Below are 25,721 nucleotides of genomic sequence, written 5' to 3'. Positions count from 1 at the left end.
ATTTCAGGTATTCCTTTATAGTTTGTTGCCGACGTAACGTGGCATATGCCAACTTGGCAGCCCTTCCTGGGGCCTTTCAATATGTTTAATCAGGAACTTCAGTATGTGTATGCGAGGTACTACCTCCCCAATAAAGACTAACATTTGTCGCTTTCGGGGGTGGTCATCGCCATACTGAAGAGCATATATGTAGAATAGGATTTAATAAAATATTACTGACTGCCTTTAAAATTATTTACTGTGTATTAGAGAAAATTATTCATTATTCTGTTTGAATGTTGATCGCCGCGTGGTCGGTGGGGAACTGTGGCCGGGTAGTGGGAGGGGGGCGTCCTTATACGTGTCGCGAGAGGGACCGATAGAGCCCGCGAATGTATTCGCTATCTCTCTCGCCGCGTGATTGGTCAACCTAGTACCACCCGCTATTGGCCTAGCATCGCCGCTGCAGGGGCAAAACGTATTGTATATATAGCCTCACCGGGCAAATAATTCACGCTACTAAGGGCTTTTACTCTCCACCTCGTCTCCCTGCCTCGCTTCAAACCGGACCTCACCGCCACCTGGAATATTCGACCGCCGCTACCCCTGGACTTGGAACTCGGATACTCTTTGGATTGGATTTTGGACCCGGATAATTTGGACCCTTGGCTACTTCCCCGGAACACACCCCACTGTTCCCGCCGACGGAGAGATACCGGCCTTACAACCCGGTTGCCTACTTCAGGATTGCGGCCGCCAGTGCTACTCACTAGCGACCCCGCAAGAGATCTCTAGGCAGCGATACCTCCCCCGGAGCTTATCGTTCGTCGGCCGAGGCCCGCCTACGCCCGGCCACTCTGCATTGACATCAGCACCTATAGTTTACAGTTCTTGTGACTGGCGCGATTGCTACGGAAGCCAGAGATCCGCCGCGTCTGTTACATAGTTAATAAGTCAAAGTTCTTATGGCATACATTAAAGAACTGTTACGTATAAGTTATCAAATGTATAACATAACAACGAACCAAAAAGCGCTAAAAGTAAACAAAATGCATTTTATTTCATTGATTATTTTATTTACTTTACTCAAACTTACATTAAAAATGCCTAATTTCGGGCTTTTGAAAATTAACTTATTTGAATATGTTTTTGTTTTGGTTTAGGCTGAAAATTTTGTTTTTGTCGGTCACTAGTATTTTCGCCCTAAATACGCGCTTTAAAAGCGTTTAGAATAGCAGTGCTTTTATAAGTACTGAACGATGTACTAAAGTTACGTGAACATTTAGATATGCGTTTAATTTATAATTTTGAAATTTAGCATTCAATGAAATTTAATTTGTCTCTCTAATAATATTTTGCCAAACTCCAACATTATAATTTTCTTACCCGCACCTAGTAGTGCATAAGACACTTTATTAGTACTCCAATCCAGGCACATCAGCAATAATTCAACACATGTATTAAGGTACGACTAGTCTTACGCTTCAAGTACCAAATTATTGTTTGTAGTCATTTTAATTTATCGTTCAGTACATATTACAGGCTATTTATGACGTTTTTATGTGATGCGTGATAACTAACAGATGATTTGAGAATCTACGGCTGCCTTTATTTTTATTATTCACTAGGCCATTATTTTTGCATGTTGTGATAACACGAAGCGGCAAGCGGCGAGCGAATTGTCACGTGAGTTATTTATTATTGGCAAAAATAAAAATACGATAGAAAATAATACGACTACATCACTAGTAGATGGTATTACGTCTATGGGTAGTCTTATTTACCATAAACCATAATAAATTTTGTAATAATAACAAATACAGACTGTCAGATGCGTGTGTCAAAAACCCAAACTGCCCTAAACTACGAAAAATAAGTCAACAGTGCGTTACCATTAAAATTAGTACATCGGTCCGGTTCAATCTTTTTTGACTATTGACATTAGTGTAAAATAAAATGGGGGAAAGTAATAAGAATTCCGGCGAAAGCCTTTTACAAAACTTCCGACTTTGTAGAGGATGTTTGGCATCTAACAGAAATGTGAAATCATTGTATGACATAGATTTAAACGAAAATTTCTCTTGGATTAGTAATATTCAGGTATCAATGTAAAATAAAAATATAACGATTATGTTTATTTGCTAAAACAATATTTATTTTTTCATTTGATTGTCTTTTGGTAATTTTTAGATCAATGTGGATTCTTTTCCTGGTTGGTTATGCTGGCAATGTGTTCATTTTATAAGAAAAATAGTTTCTTTCAGAGATGTTTGTCATAAAAGCGCTGCTATACTTTCGAAGTATAATTTATATAAAAATCCTCAAAATACAGAGGTAAGTAATTAACTAATTCAGTTGTATTTCATACTTAAATACCAAGAACTATGACCTGATTTTTTTGCGATTTAAATTACTTGTTTTGGCATGTCTGATTCGTAAAATTGTTTTTTTTTTAATTTACAAACCTATAACCCTTGTTCATGGGTTAATAGTTCATGTTGATAATTATTCAATAATGTAACTACAGTTCAGACAATTTAAGATACTTTTGACAGATTACAATATTGTTGAAGAGTCTTTTTCTTTTCGATTTTCGACATAGATTTTTCAATTTTGAATAATTTTCCGTTAGATGGGGTGAATAGTAGCAAGTTTTCATATTTACCTCTAAATAGCTTAATACCAACTAAAAATAAAATCGTTTAAGTAAAAAAAAAACTTAATAGCAGTTTACTTATTTGTTTAATTTGGTCACTCAACAGGAATACATAAATCGAGGTAAGACAAAATAAATCAAGAGGAAAAGTTATAATATGCCTCCTACAATAATTATAGGATGACAAAGATAGTAACAGAAATAGCTACAGTACCCGGCAGTAAATAAAATACATCTGGATTAGGAATGAGACTGCCGACTTTGTAGAGCGTCGTCTCTGTTCCCGGAGTTTGGCATTCATATGCACGTATGTATGACAAAGACGACGCTCTACAAAGCTGCTGTTTGCCGATTACGCCGGCAGTCTCTTTCTTAAGCCCAATGTACTTTATTTATTGGCGGCTACTGTATATACTATTACAGTAAAAGTAATAATCGCTTTATCAACTCGGGAGTGTTACCTTTAACATACTGAATTGTAGACTATTGATCACATAATAATCGCGAGTGAAATAGTTATTTTTGACAGAATTTTCGGTATAACGGTGGAGACGGAGGATCGTGGTTGGGATGGGCAATGCGAGAAAAATTGAGCTAAAGTTAATAATCAGTCAACATGTCTCATTTTAAGTGACCGTCACCCGTAATAGTTTATTTAATTTTTTTAAAGTGGTGCATAAAAAGAACGATGTCAAAATTATCATCAATTAAATTGAATTAATCGTATTGTGAACTCCTTAAAATGATCACGCACAATATAATTCGACATTTAAGTCGATATTGTCGATTGACAGTTAAGTTTTCCGGCGGTACGTCACTATTTCAGCGACAACAATAAAGTACGGGATTTGTTTCGTAAACTTAACTCTCAATATTTACTGAACATCATGAGTGTGTAGGCGCCAAAATATCTTCTTATATTGCCTGTGTATATAATGGAACATTAAAAGCAAGTTCTTGTTGGAAATTCATCATTAGCTAATTTTATATGATTACATCATTTTTCTATAGTAAAATTTAATGAGCAATAATAAACAATTTTTTTATTTTTATTATCTGGTTCTTTTCTATATTTATGTAAATATATTTTTAAATTTCGTATTTAAAACATATTTTTGAAAAGGAATGTGGGTAATAGTAATGTAAAAGAACCATCTTTCTATTTGCATCCAATCGATGATTTCAAAGCCTTTTGACAAATCATTTTGTCGGAACAGTCTTTGGAGAAAAATAAAATAACAGAATGATTTTAATAGTATTAGTAGTTTAAAATTTAAAAATTGACAGGCTTTCTATTTTTGGGGGTCTGACATATTTTTTATCTTTACATAGAAATAGTCAAATTTTGATTAGGCTGTAGAAGTTAATTTATTTTTAAAACCCACACTTATTCCACTCCAAGCAATAAATATTTGGTTTTATAAATGATGTTGATAATGTTGATGCTTAAATTCAAACTTATCTATGTTCTTTAGATTATCAAGAAAGAAATAGGAAACTCAAAGGACTTCCTATCTAAATCAAATATTGTTATAACAGATTATCCTTCGACATCAAATTCTTCAGAACAAGACGATTTAGATAAAGATATAAAATATAGCTCCTCACTGAACAATAGCCACATCAATGAATCTAAAATAAAAGAGGTAATTATTAATATAATTTAAAGGCCATTTACACGTGAACAATATAATATGGTTTTGTCCCAGAACTCGACCATTTTCCGCTTGTAAACAGCAGTTTTAAGGGATGGAATCCAGTCCTTGTCTGCAAAAATTCGGACAAACTCAAAATATTGTTTATAAAACTAACTGGTCCGAGAAGAATAAAAATTAAAAAAATATTCTGGCGCTGCCTAGTATGTAGGTGAAATAATTCAGTCAGATAAATCTCAACCGCATCAATAAAGGCTTCAGCTCTTTAACTTCACAAAAGTAAACAGATGAAAGAATTGAAGGAATTTGAATGTTCAAACATAGGCAGAATGGTGAATAACGTATTAGTTACAAAAATATCTGGTTGCGTACTTGTTTTGGTTTCCTTTTTAAATTTCTAATAAAACCTGAGATAACCATAGAGAAAATCTAATGAAAAACTTAAGCTGTTTTAAATCATTTTGTCCAACATAAAAATGATTATGATCTAAGCTTTTTTAAAAAAATTATATAATAAAAGAATGATACATTTTTAAGATTCAGACTCTATAATAGTTAAAATTGTGTATGTCCACAGGAATCAAAAACTAATTTTGGATCTTGGGATGGTGAAGAAATCGAATCCAATTCAATTTTAAATGATAATTTTATGGAAGTGCATGATGATCAATTCAATGATAGTGATGATGAACCAGTTATGAAGATTATCAAGTTCAAGAAAATAAAGGTATAAAAAAAATATGTAAATATTATGCACCATTTTACTGGAACTAAAATAATCGAAAGCTATTCAAAGATAAAAAAGAAACTGGATGGGATTACATTTCATGCATAAGTAACAAATTCACAAATCATATTACTTAAGAATTTTATTATTTTACCATCTGTCAGATTGTCAATGAAAATAAGGTGGACATTTTGTTGGCGTTGCCAGGATAGTTGATTTTTTGATGCTACTTTTTATTAATAAGTACATTAATTTTAATTCATTATTTTTTCCATGGCATATTTCTGCGTAGCATCGCATCTGATCGTGATGAAAGTCGGTTAAAGAATGAAGGCAATTACCTAATTGAAATGCCATTTTATTTACGCTTATAACATGTCTATTTAATTTTATGTCATTGAATTACAGTGTATTAATATGAGAAAGGACTGTCAAAGTTAAAACCATTTCCCTAAAAATATGATACATAGTTTATTTTTTTCTAATTGTGATAATTAAATTGAAATTTATACACAGGGTGGTCTTTAAACCCTGTCTCATCCGAAACCACGATGATCAGTATGAGCAAGAAGACATATTGGCACATTAAAATTAATTTTTAGAACGACTATAATCTTAAAAAATAAAATATAGAAAAAAAACAAATGGTTTATTACTTCTGCAGGGGAGAAACGAGGAGGGGGGGAGTATGATACACCATCAACCGCACGCCCGCGCCCCCCTCACTTCTCCCCTGCAGAAGTAAGCAACCATTTGTTTTTTTACCAATATTTAATTTTACAAATTTTCTTCCTTCTAAATATTTTTTTGAATATGCTAATATGTCTTCTTGCCCATACTGATCATCGTGGTTTCGGATGTGACAGGGTTTAAAGAACACTATATATAAATAAATTATAAAAAATGTTATTTTGTTATTTTTTTTAAAAGGAAAGTTTTTTTGTTTAAAAAGAAATATGTAACATGATTTATATTGACAATAAAATCAGAATAATAGGGTTTCCAATATTAATTCATATTACAAAAAATATCAAGATACGTTGCAGTTAGTGTACCAATGCAGTGCCCTATGCACTATTATGTCTGGAAAGGGAATGATGATGATTAATGATAGTTAAATTCTTAATGGTGTATAATATTGACACGCCCTATGTACTGTATTTTTGTCAATTTTGAGATATTTTGTCTTTGTTATGATCTTTATCCATAATTACTTACAAAGAAATGTAAAAAAAATGTACACGTAATTTACATAAATATGTTCACAATTCAGATTAAAAGGCTGATTAATAAAAATAATATGATGATAAAACCTTATAAACTCTCCTGTAAAATAATAGATTTGCAGATGGAGCCTTTTTTGAAGGCCACGTGAATATGATGTTTTTGTTTTTCCACAGATTAAATCAAAACAAAGAAAACGAAATAAAATTAAACAAAACAAAGAAAATCTACCAAATAAAAATAAGATATCTAGAACAGATAATTTAAAAAATACTCCGGCTAAAAACTTCGACATGTCTATGGTAATAGTATCTTCTTTGACTGTCGAGCAGCAACTACACGAAATGGAAAACATTCGAACCAGTAATGAGTATTCCACAGCCCCATACAAATGCCGATCATGTGCAAAATGGTTTGTACACGAAATCGTTTACAAGGAACATGTAGTGAAACACGATATTGTAAGTTTAAAAAAAAGATAAATAAATTACACTTTTAATCATTTTTAGGTACATACTTAAATTATTTCAGTACTTTGACATAAAAAAAAAAAACAGATGAATTTCACCATTAAATTGTAAAATATTTTATGTAGAACTTTCCTAATTGATCCTAATAAATAACAATATTTTACTTGCCAAGTTTTAAAAAAAAAACTGGAATTTGTTTACTGATTTCAAATACATATTTAGTTGATGTGGAGTTCTTTGGAATAGATCTTCCAGCATTTTGCAAAATCCTTTATCTGTATTGCTGAGCAATAGGATTGATGCTCAAACTCTTGAAGCCCTTAATCTCGTTTCTTAGTAATATCATTTATTATTATTATTTCTTTGGTGGATCTTTGTATATACTCTTTTTACAATATATGAATATACCAAGCTGAGAATAAAATGATGTGAGAAAACTATAAAAAGATAGTTATGATAATAATAAGATCATTTTATAAATGTTGTCAGTAAGATAATAAATTGTACAAACATTTTCTAATCTAGACCCTTTAATGTACAGTGGAGGTGATTTTTTTAAGAAAAACAGTAGTTATTAAAATGATTTAGCATTTTTATCTTTAAGTATATTTTTACTTTTTCAGGTATCGGGACAGTATAAGTGTGAGCTTTGTTACCAACGCTTTAACTCCCGCCGAAATCTTACCAATCATCAAGAAACTCATGCGTTCCGGTACAGCTGTAAAATATGTGGCAAAGTTGTTATCAGCAAGCAAAATATCATGTCACACATGTACACAGAACATGATCAAACTAACAAGCAAATTACCTGCGATATTTGTCACAGAACTTACAAGTTTGTTCATTATTATGTATACTGTGTTTATCCTGCATTGCTTCAGACTGGCCCTTTATGAAATATTCACATAAATGGTTTCAATATAATATTTTTAATGTCACCCTGTTACTTTGTTGATTGAAATATTTATTTAAAAAAATGTTTTCTCATTGCAGTATTTCACAGTCCCTGGACTGGCACCTAAACTGCATTGATCACCTTGACTGTAAATAATTATTGAGATACGCTACAATTGGTGAATAAATGTGCTGGTGCGACAAAGAGACTAATGCTATTAATGAGCTGTCTCAAACAAAGATTATTTTTTTTATTTTATTCGGTAAACAAACAGCAGGTTATTAATATATGTAGAAGCATAATTTCATTGTATTAAAAATATCAAACAGCCTTCCACGCCTCAAAAAAATGTTTATGTTGAAGACTTAAAATTAATACATAATAACATTAGTAAATTTTTCTTCCAATATTTTTATTACTCGTGTTACTACTGGTTGAAAATTTCTGAAGTAAAGGGCAAAAGTTAGAATCTTTAAACTTTTAAAGAAATCAGCTAAAAACGTCGGGTAAAAACCTAAAGCAAAATTTCTGATGCAATTAGAGATTCCGTTAAATGTAATATTTATAAAATATTAAATTAAATAAGACATAAGGATGTGATAACTTATATTTACATACAAGTTATTATTTTTAAAATACTTGGTACACTTCCACTTATTTATTTGACCAATTTGCTTTCACCCTCTAATGGGCATTAAATTAATAACTTATATGTAAATATAAGTTATTATATCATTACAATGGAATTCCATCAAGAATTGTCAATAAATAATTAAAATAAAAAAATATGATATATCTAATTAAACATAGTCAAAATTAAGTTATGGTAATCACTAGAGCCCTTACAGGGCACTGCAGATTGAATAAACACCGTGATAGAATGATCCTTTCTGAATCTTCAAGATGTGGGTTCTTTAGTGCAGATGATGAAACATCTTTACACATTCTATGTAAATATGCTTTATATCACAAAAGAAGCTGCATCTTTGGTGGGCCATTGATTAAAACTGAGTGTGTGAGAGCACTCGACCTCCATCCAATAGCCCGGTACTTTACAGACTTGGGCTTGGAAGGCGAGAAATTATTTACAGGGACCTGTCGCAATAGATCTACTCAGGTCGCAGTGACGCTAGGAACTTGTAAGACACTGACCACCATTTTCAAGAAGAGGATATGTCCTACATTTTATTTTTATTATTTCTTTGATTGAAATCTCCCTTTTTTTCAGAAATAGATATACGTATACAAAACACATGAGAATACACAATAATTCCAAAGAGTATAAATGCCATCTATGTCCTAAAGTATTTCTGTGGAAAGATAACCTAAATAGACATCTCACGTAAGTGTAAACCGGATTGTCATGATCATAGAACAACGACGCATGTGATTTTCATCAACTTAATTTATTTTTTTCGACACTTTATCTAGCAACTCGATAAGTACAAAAGTATATCCTTTGATACTTGGGTTAGTTGTACATATATTATTTTTCAAGCCTGGAATATAAAGCCTTTTCTTGATGAAATGTAGAAGAAAGTCAATGTCGAATTTTTCGCACATCTGTCATTGTTCTACGATCACGACAATATACATTAATTACTAAATTCATAAAATGGAAATCACCATTCATCAAGATGCATGTTGAGTTGTGATTTTTTACAAATGAGAACATACATGGAAAATTGAACTTTATATTCAGATACAAAATAGATAATATAATATAAATATACTGATCTGTACATATCTAAATATTCCAGCCGTCATAAAACTGAGAGGCCGTTTGTTTGTGATCAGTGTTCAAAATCCTTCTACTCAAAAGAAAATTTAAAGGACCATATCTTGGTTCATTCAGGTGCCAAACGGTTTTACTGCGTCGAGTGCGATCTCTGTTACGCATCACAAGCTAAACTCAATCAACATCTGAAGAGGGGCACAAGGCATTTAACCCCGGAGCAACTAACGTAAGTTTGACATACAAATACTGTGTATAGGGCACTGCATTGGTACACCAACTGCAGTGTAAAGATGATCAGCCTTAAGCTTCAGGTGCAAGTCCGGAGACTATGAAATATTGTATTGTAAAATCACCTTTTCTTAAATAAATTATTCATGTGAACTATGGTGGGAAATGAACCTGAGACCTCTTGCATGGTAGGCAAACAAGCTGACCTCATTTCGATAAACGCAAGGTCTGCTTTTTATAATGAACACGAGGCGGACATATCTAAGTAATTAAGTATTTATTATTTCGAGAAAGTGCTTGGTGCACACTCTGTTAATAAGTTACAAAACTGCCTGGACCCACACATATTTTTTTTAAATGTTTTCTTTTCATATTTTCTATTTTTAAAACACAGTGCATAGATGTACACGTATCAGATTAATAGCTGCTAATTTATAAAATAATAATAATAATTTAATTCGGTTGTGGTTCCGTGACTAGTGTTGCGGACTAACAGGTCAGATGTCCGAGGTTCGAACCCCACTCTACCCCAACTTGATTTCCATTTTCTAATAGTGAGTTATTTACAACTCGTTGAAAATGGCCACTAAAATTGAAGTATTTAGGTAAATTATAAGAACGCTAATATTTATTTTAAAAAAAATATTAGAAAAAATTAGTTAGAGAAGATACTAGTCTTTATAAACAGTTTTGGGTAAGGGGTAGGTGCTTTCGTTGTTCCTGGACTAGTACTTGAAGTGCAAGGCTGATTACCTTACATTTAGGTGACAGATGATCGAGATCACTGCATTCCGTGTACAATGCAATGCCCTATGTACCATCGGGTGTGGGTAAGAGTAGGATGAATTTATTATAGAGTTTCTGTTATATTTATATCCAGATTTTCATGCAGTATGTGCGATGTACGGTACACAAACAGCCAGCAACTATCCATGCACGTTGACCGAGTGCACCTAAATAAAAGGTCTCACGTGTGCCAACAGTGTGATGCAGCCTTTGTCAGCAAGAAAACACTTCTAACTCACGTGAAAATCATTCACGAAGGATATAAAAAACCACGAGATCATATTTGCGAAACTTGTGGCAAGGGATTCTCTGTAAGTACTATATGTTAGGATGTATGCAAGTGAATATTAACATAAAGAAGTTAAAATCAAACAGAAATTTGAGTTTTGAGGAAAACAGTTTTATTGTATGTATGTAAAAAAAAACTACTAGAAAGAATTGAATGAGGAAGTTCAGTGGTTTATTTTTATTTGTTAATAGACTACCAAACTAAGCCAAAAAAAATATGTTGTATCGTATTATCAGCACTATGATTTTTAAAAGTTTTATAATTACTCCGCCTGTCATGTCACAAATTCTAGTCGGAGAGTTCTGCTGATTGGTGAGTTGGCTTCCCGGAAACCTGCAATCTATACTTGTAAAAAGTTATTTTTTATTAATTTTTTCATATGTCTTTGTGAAACTTCACCATGCAATTAAATGCTCTAATTTTTACCGCATGTAAGAAAATATTTTTTGTATCCAATTTCTCATAGCACTGAACTTCCCCATTGTCAGATTCTAATTATTCAATATACCGTTACTAGGCGAAACATGCAAAAAAAAATACAGACTCATCTAATTTTAGAGAATTATTAAATAAATGCCAGTGATTAACAATGTATAAAAGAATAATAATTTCATAATTATTTTTTAAATGGTTATTTTCTCAGTAAGATAAAAAAATATTAATCCATTGCTATTTTTGTATGTAATTTTTCGTTTTTGTATGAATTGTTTAATAACAACATATAAAATGATTTTAGAGTAATGAATTACTAAGTGCTTTTATCTGTATCCAGGTGGATAAAGAATACAAATAGAATCAGAACCCTGGATGAATGTTTTCCACTCGATGGCTGCTCTCGGATAAGAATCCTGAAAAAGAAAATCGAGTGGAGATAAGTCCGCCTCATTCTGTAGTGCTTGAGGCAATCGACTACCATTCTCCAGGTACTGGGTTCGATACCTGGCAGGATGGATGTAATGTGGATGTTTTTTTAATTACTATAAAAAAAAATACCATATAATCTTTTACAGAATATTTAATTTTTTCTTTCTTATGTTACACAAAAATATTATAACTGTCCGTTATTTATTATAGGAGCAAAAATTCATTAAAATTTTCTTGTATACCCACGAACAGGCCATGCCTTTGTGGGATTTTTTGTTTACTATTTTTACTATTAATATGTATTTCATTGCTATGTAATTATGCTTTATTTTTTTAATACTCTGTTTTATCACTTATGTTTATTGTAAAAAAAAAAAAAACATTGATTTTAAAGGTTGTTCAAACTACAATATTTTATTGCTCCTGGACTGACACCTGAAGCGTAAGACTGATCACTTTACCTTCACGTAACAGATGATCAAAATATGCTGCATTTGGTTTACCAATGTAGTGTGTGCACCACTGGGTGCGGAAAGGAAAATGATGATAATGATGAATTATATTTAAATTTAATTATAAATAACAATTTTACTATTATATATTGTGGATTATTATTGATTGGTTTAATGTTCATACTTAATTATAAATTTATTATTGTGTTTTTTTTTTCTAATTAAAAAATGTGCACCAAAAGTAAAACAAAATGGTAAAGGTTTTACGTCATTCGAAAATCAAAAATCTGCTCCATAAGATGTTGTGTTTGCTTTTATGTTACATGTATTTGTACACCAAATAAGTTTCTGCTGTTTTTTTATAAAAAATTGGGCATTTATTGTGAAAGAACAAAACCTTATGTTTTATTCGAAGTATTGTCCATCGCTTGTCACTACTTTTTCCCATCTTTCTGGCAGCATACGGATACCGCGTCGGAAGACTGCATCATCATGTGAAGTGCTGCTCAGCCAGGCCATGTGCCATCAATCAGAACAAGTAGTAGTCCAAAGGGGCAATGTCTCGTGAATACGGCAGGTGGGGTAAAACTTCCCAACTGAGTGTTTCCAAATGGGTTTTGACCGACGCCGCAACATGTGGATGAGCATTATAATGCGGGAGAATAACTTTGTCGTGTCAATAGTAGAGGGCACGCTTTTCCTCGAGTGCTCGACTCAATCTCATCAATTGTGTTTGGTAGACAGCTCCAGTAATGGTTCGTTCAGTTTAAGCAATTCATAATACACGACACCAAGCTGATCCCACCAAATACACAACAAGAGTTTTTTCCATGAATGTTTGGCTTAGCTGTAGATGTTGAAGCATGGCCAGATGGTCCCCACGATTTCTTCCTTTTTGGATTATCATAGTGGATCCATTTTTCATCACCAATGACTACACGGTGCAGAAAAGCCTTTTGTTTATGCCTGGCAAGCAGCATTTCACGAGTGAAAAATCAGCGTTCAATGTTTCTGGGCGTCAATGGAACCCAATTTCCTTGTTTTTGAATCATTCCCAATGATTTCAACCGATGTGAAATTGCTTGTTGAGTCAAGCCTAATTTAAATGCAAGTTCTTTTTGCGTTTGACACAAATCTTGATCCAATAATGCTTCCGATTCTGCGTCTTCGTACACTTTCGGCCTTCCGCTATGTTTTTTGTCTTCGATGTCAAATTTACCGTTCTTAAACTTTTGAAACCACTCACAACAACTTCTCTCACTTACGACAGTTTCACCATACGCTTCTACAAGCAATCGATGCGCCTCAGTTGCAGATTTCTTTCAATTTAAGAAGTAAATCAAAAGTTCTTGAAATGACTCCTCAAAACTTGACATTTTCGCACACAAAAGAATATCTTATACTGATAAAAAATCACTAATATTTCAAGGTTATGTTGTTGACTGATGTCCACCATACGATAATGGCGTTTTACATCTAGCAACTTTAACCTGATGCCAACTTTTGTCAAACGGTGGAAACTTATTTGTACACCTAATATTATTATATTTTATTACAAGCTTTCAAAATGGAATGTCAAGTAGACAAAAGTGAACCTTTTTAACACCTTCTGTTTGCGTTCAATCGCATAAAGGATAAAACGAATAAATAGAATACATTATTGACTAATTTGTTGGAAAAAATGGACACAACTCATGTTAACACCCATACTTGGGTAAATGTTTTATAATTAAACTTTTATGGCAGTATTTGAGAAAGGCGTTCTTATTTAATATCAACCCAGATAATTCTCCTTCATTATCTTACAACAAATTAGTCAATAATGTATTCTCCTTATTTGTTTTTTGAACGCAAACACGTGTTAACACTCAATATTTAAGGATTGTGAGTGATCAAAAAAATAGTTTTAATTCGATTTTTGAAAATTAAAATTAAAATATATTTTTTTATGTTATGTTTTAGGACAAGCAAGTTCTTAAAGCTCACATTCGCACTCATACTGGCGAAAAACCCTTCTGTTGCAAACACTGCGGTGTGAAGTTTGCCCATTCTGGAGCAATGTACACACATATTAGATTGGTTCATCTTAAGCTTAAAAGAAATTATGATAAGAGGAAGAGAAAATCGGCAACCAAAACAGCAATTGCGGCTGAAACCAACAACCTTACTTCTACTACTACTAAAGATAATGTTGATGAAATTATACCAATACCTATTCAAGAATCTATCGATGTCTCCTTAAGTCATGCTTTGACTATTCCGTTCAATAATAATAATTTAGATTCAAGTTGTGGTGAACTTTCTTAACTCTTAAAAGACTGTGATAAATAATCCCTTTGCGCGCGGTGATGTAACATCGTGTTACCACTAGTAAAAGACGGAATAATTTAAAGTTCAAAAATTGAAAAAAAAAAACATGGAGACATACTGTTTAATAATCATAAATACGCCGCTCAGATTACGCGCGTGCGTTTACCATCACTGTTATCAACTGGCTGAAATCTGAATCTATTTTACACTTTACTTACTTTTGTTTTTGTCTATTTCACACTAACACCTGCCATAGAACAGCCTTTCTGTCTTCCTTGTGATGAGTTCTATCTTCTTGCTCTTTCTTATACATATGTGTTGCTGAATTAGCGGACACTCTTTTTTCGCGTAGCGAGGATAAATATTTTTTTGTATTAACATCTAGCATAGTTGTACAAAATTCACTTTCCAAATCCGGTGTGAAAATGTCCATTTGAAGATTACAAAAAATACGAATTCATCATTTAAAAAAATAAGAGAGATATATCAAGTCTTGTGTCCTGTGTCGACTAGTGTGACATCACAGCCACACAAGAGTTAATATTGTAAAAGATTTTACTGGTTTAAATTAAGTTAGGCATTTCATAAATTACTTAGGCCATACAACCGGTCCATTTACAGTTATATAGTTTATTTCTGTAAAAGAAAAAAACGGGTTTGTTATAAACCAGATTTTGAAATATATTTTTTAATTAAAATAAATTATATTGGCTGTATATAATACAATACCAAAAACAAAAATCATATGACAAGATGATTGAACAGAGATAGAGAACCTCTTTGAGAAGAGAATATAAAAGTCTATCCTCTTCATCTCTATGGAAACATTTAGTAATTTGACAAATTTATGATTTTTTATTTTGGTTTATAGTTGTTATAATTTATTTTATCTTAATAAGAAATTTCTCGATAAATTCTATAGTAGATTAAATTTAGTACCTATCTACAAAGATTTAGACACGCTTAGTGTTGTTGATAAAATTGCATCTTACAGACTGAATTGTTGTTTTAAACAGATAATTTTTGTACATCATAGGATAATAATATTATTTAATACCTATTGCAAATAATCAAATCTTGATACTTTTTGTATTTTTCATGTGTTAAAATATGTACATTTTTTAATCAACAAATGAACCAAAATAACTATGTTTTTATATAACCTAAATAAAAATGATGTCAATGAAAATCAGGGTATTGTTAAGCACCATTTTAACCTGTAATACAATGGGATTGCAAAAAATATTTTTGTTGACCCAGCTTAACATAAATTTGACCCATGTTTTATTTTGAAAATTTATATTACAATACAGCTAATCTTACTTATTTTTCAATTTACAATTGCTGATGTGGCAGCCATTGTTTTCGGGTGACATTGATAATGGATTTCTTAATTTCTGTCTTTTCTTTCTAAAAAGAGGTACAGCATCAATTCATTACAAACGTGACATCCTGACGGCGTAGTCTTGAAGAAACAGTTTTGTGTTAATCAAATCCGTGCTCAATTTAAGGTATTCATCATTTATATTGTTTTAAGATATAGATGAATAACATATGCATATATTTTTTTTTCTTAGAATCCAAATTTACCGATAAATAAAAAAAAACTCTATTAAAAATATTTTTTAGTTTTCTATGCTTATATGTACGTATATTTAAAGCTATTTCCTTAAAATATTACCAAACGAAGGGTAAGGGTACACAGCAACAACAGGCTCATTGCATTTTTTGTTTTATTTTCAATAATGAGTTCAACTAATGAAATATTAGAATGTTGCTTTTTATCTTATACACTGCAGAAAAAAAATCATAGGTCACGGGTTGCAAAAAACAGTTAATAATGTGTTGATTGCTGCATTAAGCTCATTTTTGTCTGTTCAAGGATGGAATTTTAAATTATTTTTTTTACTAAATGTTATGAAATATTTTTATATAACCTATGACTGACTTTTCTATGTCTACAATTTTAATTGTGACTTTAATAAAGATACAGGAGTTAAAATCTTACACACAAATAATAAAGGATTAAAAGTAAATAATATGGAAATATTTCACATTAGGAAGGCTTTAAAAAATAATGTTCTTTTGATTAATAACCAAACAACCTTTCAGTGTAGCCCATTATACGATGTTCCATTGTAATGGTCACCATACCTATTAAACTCACGCCCCTCCCCCTTTTTTCAACTATTTCTCTCACAACATCAAACATTTTCGTAATCTAATCAGTGAGTGTAAGGGTTGTCAATAAAAAGCATGGCATGTTGGTTTTATATTTTTGTGCCACTATGGTGAAGGTGTGTAGTGGGTTATGCATCTTGGTTTAATTGGTGTCCTGACGAAGAGACGGGTATGTCTCGAAACCAATAGACACAGAAAAGTCGGTAAGTGGTTATATGCAAATATTTAATAACATTTGGTAAAATGTTTGACCACAAAGCTAATGCTTTAAATATTTTAATATTTTACATTGATTGAAAACATATTTTTTTAATATATGAAGCCAGTGTCCCACTAACAAGGTTTCTATTATTCTTTTTGCTGTAAAACTCATTATATGTTAATGAGCCTGTTTTTGCCGTGTACCCTCCAAATACTAGTATCTATTCGTACCATGTTTTCAAAAATATTTTTTTATATTTTTTATAGAACCTTTAGAAATGTAAAAATGCCATTATGCTTATGGCAATAACAAATTTGAATAAATTATTACTTTCTAATTTTTGATAGAAAATAACCTATTTTTTGGCAGTTTATTTGGTCACTAAATAACTTTGATGTTATTTTTACAGATATATTAGTGGTAAAATTACAATGGAGACCAAGAGTGTCAAGAGCGTATTTTTGGTTATTGTGATATTTACACTTATCTCCAATAAAAAGGTATATTCTGCACTCGATGGTGATAAAGATGCACGCAGCAATCTTTACACATATACACTGGAAATACCAGAATACATTTACTTCAAAGGTACCGATCATAACTTACCTACAATAATACATGAAAGAATCCAGATAAGTTGGCCACATATTAATTTTTTTAATAAAAAAAAGCTTCTACAGCCGATTAGGAACCAAGAACATGAAGAAGAAAAAAATTTATGGGATGATATTTTAGTTATGGGACAGTCAAATAAGTTTGATGCCAAAGCTTTGGAAGAAGCCGCTTCAGAACAAATAGAAACTTATGTATCTTCCTTACCAACAGGTCAAAAACAAATTTTAAAACCCAATAAATTTAATAATAAAATAAAATTATTTATCAACTCCGAAGATTCCATAAGTGAGAAAGAGAAAAACAGTCCATTTTTAATGAATGGATCAAATTTTCCCATACTTGATAATACGGATGCAACAGAATACAGCTCGGGGAATGATATTTTATTAAAACAAGCCAATTTGTCAAACGGTCCTTCAGCTCTTCAAAGATTTACAGACATAATTCCTCGGGATGAATTAATACTTGATTTTGAGAAAACAACAATTAGTGAAAATGAGTTTTCTTCTGTTATAGAAGACAATTCGGTTACTTCTTCAACAGTAAAAAACAATATAGTTAAAATTGAGCATCCAGAATCCAAATTGAAATCAATGACTGATAAAATAATCAGTACCTATATGATTGATACTCAAAAACAATCTTCTACCTCTGATACTGTTGAATTTTCTACAACTGAAAAATCAACACAAAAAAGTATTGACCAAAAACAAATTTACCTTACAGATCCTATTACGCTTTTTGAATTTTCACCTGATGAACTATCAATAGAGAATAAGTATACAAGTAGATTTGTTTCCATGAACACTAGTCCGATGGGTAATCCAACAGCTTCAACTATAGATGAATCCGCAACATCTATGGCCAACTTTGTATATCTAAATAGATCAAATGTTGATTATTTAGAAACAAAGTCAATGAAAGAAGAAAATACAAATACTCAAAAGGCTAAAAGTGATAATAATGAAACGAGCACACAACTGTCAATATTAAATATCGAAGACCTTAGAATACCCAAGCATGAAGAAATATTAGAAGGAACGACATTTACATCCTCAATAAAGGACATACAGGAATATGTAGCAGATAAGGATCTCATAAATCCAGCCATGATACATGATCATTTTGATACAAATAGAGTTTTCAACGATCAAACACTTGCATACATCGAAAATCAATATGAAGACATACCAACAACTGAATTATATGATCTTGAATCATCAGAGTCAAAAAAAGCAGAACATAGACAAAGTGTGGACAAATTTGATCGAATTAAACAAACAAGTGAGCTGCACATATCAGAGAGAGATTTGACATCTGATATGCTAAAGACCACACATAATTATGAACATTTCTCTAATGTTGACCAAACATTATATGAAGATGTGACAGAAAAAAAGGAATTTTATATCAAGTTACCAGGTCTGCAGAAAGCAGAGAAAAACCAAGATTTTAACATGAGTGTGGATTTATTGTTAAAAAAAACGTATCAAAGTGAAAATTCGCAATCAGAACCTAAAATAGATACTACCCAGGCAAATGAAATCATGTCAACATTTCAGATGACAGAAACCAAAATAGAATTCCAACCTGAAAAATTGACAGATGAATCACATACATTTACAGGAGTTGAGGAGACGACAGAATATGTCAAATCTGTAACAAGTGACTTGTTATCAGATATATCTATAATATCCAAATCAAATAATAAAATACAACATCCTGAGTTTGGTACAACCGAATTGAGAAATTCATTGGAATCTGGAAATAATGTTGGTAAAAAAACATCAAAAGATGTACTCGTTTTCAATAATTATTTTCATAATAATGATAATCAAAAATTCAAATTAGCAAAACCAGGAAAACTCGCAAATGAATTAAAAGTCATTACGATTGATAAACATAATACTCGGACTCCTACTATCATGAAAAGTGGAAAACAAAATGAAATAATTATTTTGCCAGATAAACAATTGAAGGGACAATTACATGAAAAATATCCCAAAGAGAATTATTTACTAACGCCGGAAATGAGTATGGTACCAAATAAAACATATTTAAAAAAAGTTACGAACAGTGATGAAAGAAATGGTGGAAATCAAATCCAGAGGAATACAATTTTTAAAAAACGAAAGGAATTTCAGAATGACCCACCATTCGTAAATTATGGGCAAAGATCAAACTATAAACCATTAATACCAGTTAATAATAACGCCAATTTTGAGATGTCTGATAAAAAAATGGACAATCCTGCTGGCAACTCAAATTTAATGCTAACGGAAACATTACAAAAATTGAGATATCCGGCACTACAGACTTTAGATATTCTAAAGAAACCAGCAGAGCACCTTACCGATCGACTCTCTTCATTTGACATTTCGTTGTTTGGAAAACCCTTACCAGAGGTACCAGAGCTAATTCGCAATGTACTTCAAAGTCTTTACAGCAAAAAAACATCTACAAAACAACCAAATCTCGACGGGAATATTTCAGATAAATGTGGACATAATAATTGCAGACCTACATCTACAGCTCCTTCACAATTTCTCGATCAGTATGCAAAAGAAAATATAGTACGCCCAAATTCAAGTCCAAAATTTTTCAAAGACAGAAAAAACGTTTTCTTAAAGTCAGAATTTGATAAATCATTAGAATTTCTAATTAATGAATTCAGTGAAAAACAAGCTGAAGAAGGGCAGTAAATGTAGGTATACCAACTTCAGCTTGCCCACTTCACAAGGCATCGGGATCTTGTCATACTGGACATCCACTGCTGACAGTTTGCCTATCGGACGCAAACCTTACTTGGGAAGACGCACTACTTCGCTGATTTACTACTGACACAAAAACAAAAGGTAATTTGTGAGCGGACATGGGATAAGAAGAAAAATTGAACGTAGTTCTGCAGAAAGCAGCCAGTCCACAACTTTAAAAGATAAGAGGTAGTATCGAATTTAGGGGTAGTATTCCCAACGCTCTCGCAGCCGTAATATCTCGTATATTTTCTATGTAAATACACGATAAAAATTGTTTTCTCGTGCCGCGAGATAGATTATAGAATTAAGAATAGTCCAGAAGGAGCGTAGAATCATATTTGAATACATCAGACTGTGTCCAAAAAAACCCACCACTATTCCCCACATTCGCCGCGCACATTCGTGATGTCGCCGCGTAATGCTGCAAGTCGGGAAAAAACATAATCATAACATAAATGTAAGGTAAAGTAAAAGCAATCTGTTAATTTCTCAAAAATTTTATTGTGCATGCGGAAATATTAATTGACACAACAGAGTAGATAAGTAAAGGGTCATTTAATAGGAGTAATTGAATTTATGAACTTTGAACCTAAAATATAAAACAAATTTTATTTCACATAAAACGGATATTTTTATATCATGTTAAATAATATTTGATGTTTTAAAGATAATGTCGGTCAAATGTCCACCACAGAGTTGTTTAATCCGAGGTCTAATTTTCATTAGTTCTCTCATTAGATGGGCAAAGTAGGGTAAAAACAATTACTACCCTGGCAACACTAACGAAATGTCTATTTTGATTTCTTTGACAATCTGGCTGATGGAAAAATAATTCAATTTTTAAGTGATGTATTTGCTACTTACACATTCATTTGCTAATTACACATGAAATGTGATCCAATCCTGTTTCTTTAAAGATCTTAGCAGTATTTCTACACTTTAAAAGGACACAACACGGCATAGTTAAATTCAAAACAGGAGTTGCGACGTCTAAAAAGAAACTAATGGGTCAAAACGTAAAACTACTCATTTAATTGCTTTCTGTTTGATGCTCGTATGTGGTTTCTGGACTATTCTTAATTCTATGTATCCAGTACACTTTCTGTACATATTTTGTTTTACTTATATCGGTTATTATGTCATTTCAATAGATATATTTCAGACACATATTTTTGTTTATGTTCAAAATATAGTTCTAACAAAATAAACTTATATGCATTAATAATTTCTACTAATTAATATATTATTTTATTCCACTTCACAGTGTAGTGATAAACACATATTATATAGTCTGGTTCGATTCACAATTATTAGGTCAACATTTAATATTAATAAGTAGATGACGCTGCTGCTAGGGGATTCTAATTTTGGTGTATTATGAATTATAATATGAAGAAAAAAAACACGTTTGTTACAGATTTACTTTATTAACACTGTAATATTAAAGAATACAAATTTATCTTAAATACTTTAGTACAAATAGATGGAATGATGAAAATAAGCTTCGTTTACCTCCTTTTCTTTCCTTTAGATTTAGCAGATGCTTGTGAAGTATTCTGCTGTTGGTGAACTTGTTCAGAAGACCTATAAACAGGTTTTCAATTTAATAAAATAATAAGCAAACAATATAACAAATATTTTTTAATATATGAACTCAAAATTAAGTAAAAGATTAATTGGTGTAGTTATTAGTGCATTTTACTACCACTAAATGAAGGTCTTGATTAAGATCCTAGATTCTTGACAAGATTAATATTAACTAACACACAAGAAGAAAAACATTCTACAGTCTGTATCTTTTAACAGGTAAGCTTTTCTTTTTTAAATCCCAAACGATGTACACATTTGCAATACATAGATATCAAAAATTCATTTTAAATTGTCTTAGGTGAATGCCAAATGACCATGCTAGAAGGTAACAGAATTTCATTGACATTCAAATACTCGGAAGTTATTACTTCTTTATGCGTGTTTATTAAATGTTATATTTATATATGTGCAAATTGGTAAATATGTAATCTGTTAACTTGTGTTTCGGGTGATATTATCATATTTTGGTAAGTCTACAATAAAGAAAATAAAAACCTTTTACTGAAACATAGCTTAAAGAGCTTGTAAGATTTTTATTTCTTTTAAAAAAAATAGTGAACCGCCTTTTTTGGATTTTTTTTATTTATGGAGTTGTAATAATCAATATTCCCTAATGCATCTCTAAATTTATGAACCATTATATCAAAGAAACAAACTTACTTGTTCTGTCTTGTCTTTAGCTTGGGAATAGTTTCTACCACATAAATCATTAGAGAGTCTCGGGTAGGAAAGTCAGGATTAACGGGAGAACCATCATCATTTCGTAGCTGAATACGTATACGTCCCCGGTGAAGAAATTCCTGGAATCAAAACATGTTATATGATTGTATGAAAGTGTATTCTCGATCCAACATTCTTGACCAACTACAGTACGAAATTAGGTTCGTCCTTCGCATAACTCTTACCCCGCTAAGTTAGCTTCGCCCGCGGTGCTCATGGCTAAGGTGTCTATTTTATAATACATCAGTAACTCGTCGACTGTCTCTCGAACCACTTGCTTTATAAGATATTAACCTATTCAGACCCTGAGATAAAATGGATGTTCAACTGATATGTTCAAATTCACTATCAGCAATTGTAAAGAACAAAAGAGGACAGGTAAGCATTATGTACGTACGCACGTAATAATAATATATTTTTATAAATTAATGATATAGATACTGATCTAAATAAAATAACGGAATGTTGGTGTTGATTAATTTTTTTAGGTGGTACACAAACCTTAACGCACTATAATATCTGAGAACCCTGATATCTCGCAAACTTGTGCCATTCACACAATTTCTCAGCAGACTGGTATTGGGGTGCATTCCATAGAGTATACTTTGTTAACGCACTATAATATCTGAGAACCCTGATATCTCGCAAACTTGTGCCATTCACACAATTTCTCAGCAGACTGGTATTGGGGTGCATTCCATAGAGTATACTTTGTTACAATATTTTTTATTGCCTTAAAATCTACTATATTATTTTGATTTAATTGCTTGTTAATGCAAAGCCAAAACAGATATTATTTCAAAAATACTCCATTAACCCTATATAGAACACATATTTTGTGTCGATTTAGATCTTGTATATCTCATAAAATACCTTTTGTTTCAAGATAATAAACCTATAGCATTTGAAATAGCCGAGTGAAAGACTGATATACGTGCTCTGGCAGGATAAGACTTATTACTAACACAAAATATTAGAAAATAAATACCCCTATTTTGGTGGTATATTACTTTTTTTTTTTTTGCACCACAACAGGCCAGGAGGCCTAATTACAGTGGTGAATTACATCACAGAGCACCCAGGCTTGAGAAAAATCACATTTTGAATTTTTGTGTTCTCACCGGGAATCGAACCCGGAACCTTCCATGCGTGAGTCAAGCGTCTTGACCACTACACCACGGAGGCCGCCATATTGTATGTACCCTTAAAGTAATAACCTAATAGTCGCCCATACAGAGAAAAACCATTCTACGATTATTGACCACGAACGAAAAATACAACGGACCGTAGGTACTTGCGTTGAGAATTGCGAGCGCAAACTGAAACCGTCCATTACAGGTTTGTTGTTAAACTAAAAACCAAACCAAAAATTTGGAATGCTTTTGTTCTATGCAATAGAGCTTAAGGGCTTCTCTACAGAATTATTACTCTGAGTATGTACCACTTTGTTCTAGGTGTCATATAAAGGGTTCATCTGTGTTAAACCATAAGTTTTACTAACCTTGCTTTTTTCTCTTGGGTAAAGTTTATTTTCAACCCCAACTTTCATTCCTGCAGACACAAGAACGTCCCTTATTTCTTGATGAGTGGGGTTTTCGACGCATTTGTCCTTTGCTACCCTTCTACCTTCAGCGAGAGTTTTCTTACTGTTCAAATATGCTGGATATATACTAACCCATCTGTAAAAAATGTAGCTGTGTTCATTAATATTCTCCCACGAAACTATGATCCAAAACCGTATTAAAATGAATCCATAGTATATTTAAAACAATTTGGTATTTAATCACCAGTAATGAAAGACTGGAGAAAGGAATTTGATGGTTGTATGTGTTATTTTTTCCACTTACCTTTCTTTGTCGCTATGCTTTTTGTCTGGAGACCAAGATGTTAGAACACTTGCCATTATAATTACCAATTATACCGATTAAATAAATTATCAATAAAAACAATGCGGTAAAAGAACTCAAAATGATAACGTCGAACCTCAATTTTTGACATATGTGACGACGACTTAAAACTTAAACGTGCAAGGAGCGTTCAGTTTTTAATTCAGCTCATGGTTTACGTAAGGTTTTCAATTTTTAATTAGTAGGGGAACCCGGGGTGGAACGGGGTACTGGGGCGGATCGAAGAATGGGCAGGAGATTCGCTAAGTACGACAGAGATGGGTGAACTTCGTGCACAACAGTCAGTTCACTGCACTGCGCTATATGAAACAGTTGCTGTCAGTGTCAGAGTGCGCTTAGTTTGAAATTCATTGAATGTTGGAGAAAAGGCTTGAAACTTAGGATAGGATACCTGGTGGCGTCTAATCGGTACGAAGTGCCATCATCAACACTTGAGAGGTAAATAGAAAAAATATTATATCTCATTCAGAATATCTCACATACAACAATACTATTATTATATTAGCATAACGAGGACATAATTTAAAAATAATTTAAAGCACATCAATATTGGAAACAACTGAAATAGTGGTAAAATCGACAAGGAGTTTTGACTTCATAATATTCTTCCCTCCAAAAATATCCAACCGATAGTATTGCCACCTCGTTTTATCTACTTATTGAATAAGTTTATTAAAAAACTGCTATAAGCAGTTATAAGCAGTTTTTTTTATGAGAGGGTGGATAAAAAACTTGTGATTGGCTGGTATATAACATGAGTATGACTTATTCATATTGTATGCCATCCCATCTGGTTGTACAATAATTTGCGAGTTTGGCTTCAATTATAAAGCTATTTTGGATTTGATTCCAGATTTAGTTAGTTGGAGGTTCGTTCGTTTTTATACGAAATATTGCATTAAGTTTTGTTTATCTACTGATATATTAGAGTGATGCAAAAGTTTTAACGTATTTTAGAAAAATAAATACTTTTTTTTTTTTTTTAATTAATATTATAACTAGCATTGTCAACTTTGACAGTTTACCAACTATCTTAATTCTTATTTATTCAATTGGTATGAAAATCACGAGATTTGGATGCAAAAAAAATCTAGGGATGTTTTAAACTTTCACCGTTGAAGATTTTTCGTGTTTTTTTATATGTAGCGATCTGAATAAGCACCGTCAAATGCTTCAACTTTGACTAGAAAGGGTAGCTACCAGACAAAATCTCCCTGTTTTTTTTTAATATGAAGCTGACAATGTCGAGTTAAATTCGTAAAAATATATTATTTTAAAATAAATAGATTATGTTTGCCATAGTGTAACACTTATAAAAAGATTGTCATTTTTAATTTATATTGCATAGTAACAAATTATTGTTACATATATGTGCCTTATTTTTCTGTGATCACTAATAACAACTCCACGTTTGTTCTAAAACCAAAGTGGAGTTGTTAGAACGTGGCCGAATTTGTCTATGGCCTACAAAATATCA

The 25,721-nt window shown here is 32.0% G+C and overlaps 2 protein-coding genes across 5 annotated transcripts; one reads left to right on the top strand and one right to left on the bottom strand.

Annotated features, from left to right (window-relative positions):
- The first annotated feature begins 1,771 nt into the window (after positions 1–1,771).
- Positions 1,772–14,397, top strand: LOC148273037 (uncharacterized). 4 transcript variants are annotated; one of them, XM_088239243.1, is made up of 10 exons: positions 1,772–2,079; positions 2,170–2,313; positions 4,111–4,281; positions 4,868–5,017; positions 6,418–6,702; positions 7,335–7,546; positions 8,835–8,948; positions 9,367–9,570; positions 10,453–10,669; positions 13,926–14,397. In XM_088239243.1, exons 1-10 carry the CDS (start codon positions 1,936–1,938, stop codon positions 14,268–14,270), a joined length of 1,986 nt encoding a protein of 661 aa, XP_088095369.1. In that variant the 5' UTR covers positions 1,772–1,935; the 3' UTR covers positions 14,271–14,397. The 4 variants fall into 4 exon arrangements, with proteins under 4 accessions (XP_088095369.1, XP_088095371.1, XP_088095372.1 ...); XM_088239245.1 differs by lacking the exon at positions 10,453–10,669 and having other exon boundaries at positions 1,784–2,079; positions 13,926–14,065; XM_088239244.1 differs by lacking the exon at positions 4,111–4,281 and having other exon boundaries at positions 1,800–2,079.
- A 7,037-nt stretch (positions 14,398–21,434) lies between these two features.
- Positions 21,435–24,363, bottom strand: Srp19 (signal recognition particle 19). Its single transcript, XM_088239247.1, has 4 exons — positions 24,185–24,363; positions 23,839–24,016; positions 22,278–22,417; positions 21,435–21,611 (listed from the first exon to the last, which is right to left on the bottom strand). Exons 1-4 carry the CDS (start codon positions 24,238–24,240, stop codon positions 21,536–21,538), a joined length of 450 nt encoding a protein of 149 aa, XP_088095373.1. The 5' UTR covers positions 24,241–24,363; the 3' UTR covers positions 21,435–21,535.
- Positions 24,364–25,721: the final 1,358 nt, after the last annotated feature.

The sequence above is a fragment of the Micrasema longulum genome, unplaced genomic scaffold, assembly GCF_059751315.1.
Source record: "Micrasema longulum isolate JH-2025_06_02 unplaced genomic scaffold, ASM5975131v1 h1tg002099l, whole genome shotgun sequence".
Classification (NCBI taxonomy): Eukaryota; Metazoa; Arthropoda; class Insecta; order Trichoptera; family Brachycentridae; genus Micrasema; species Micrasema longulum.
Note: the sequence above shows the minus strand (reverse complement) of the source record. Positions and strands in the feature narration are given on the sequence as shown.

Excerpts from the sequence above, each read along its gene's own strand:
- Srp19 (XM_088239247.1), bottom strand. The coding sequence starts at position 24,240 with ATGGCAAGTGTTCTAACATCTTGGTCTCCAGACAAAAAGCATAGCGAC. Across the intron at positions 24,017-24,184 it reads AAGCATAGCGACAAAGAAAG|ATGGGTTAGTATATATCCAG; the intron begins GTAAGTGGAAAA and ends CATTTTTTACAG. Across the intron at positions 22,418-23,838 it reads ACCCAAGAGAAAAAAGCAAG|GAATTTCTTCACCGGGGACG; the intron begins GTTAGTAAAACT and ends TTTTGATTCCAG.
- LOC148273037 (XM_088239243.1), top strand. The coding sequence starts at position 1,936 with ATGGGGGAAAGTAATAAGAATTCCGGCGAAAGCCTTTTACAAAACTTC. Across the intron at positions 6,703-7,334 it reads ATGTAGTGAAACACGATATT|GTATCGGGACAGTATAAGTG; the intron begins GTAAGTTTAAAA and ends TTACTTTTTCAG. Across the intron at positions 10,670-13,925 it reads CTTGTGGCAAGGGATTCTCT|GACAAGCAAGTTCTTAAAGC; the intron begins GTAAGTACTATA and ends GTTATGTTTTAG.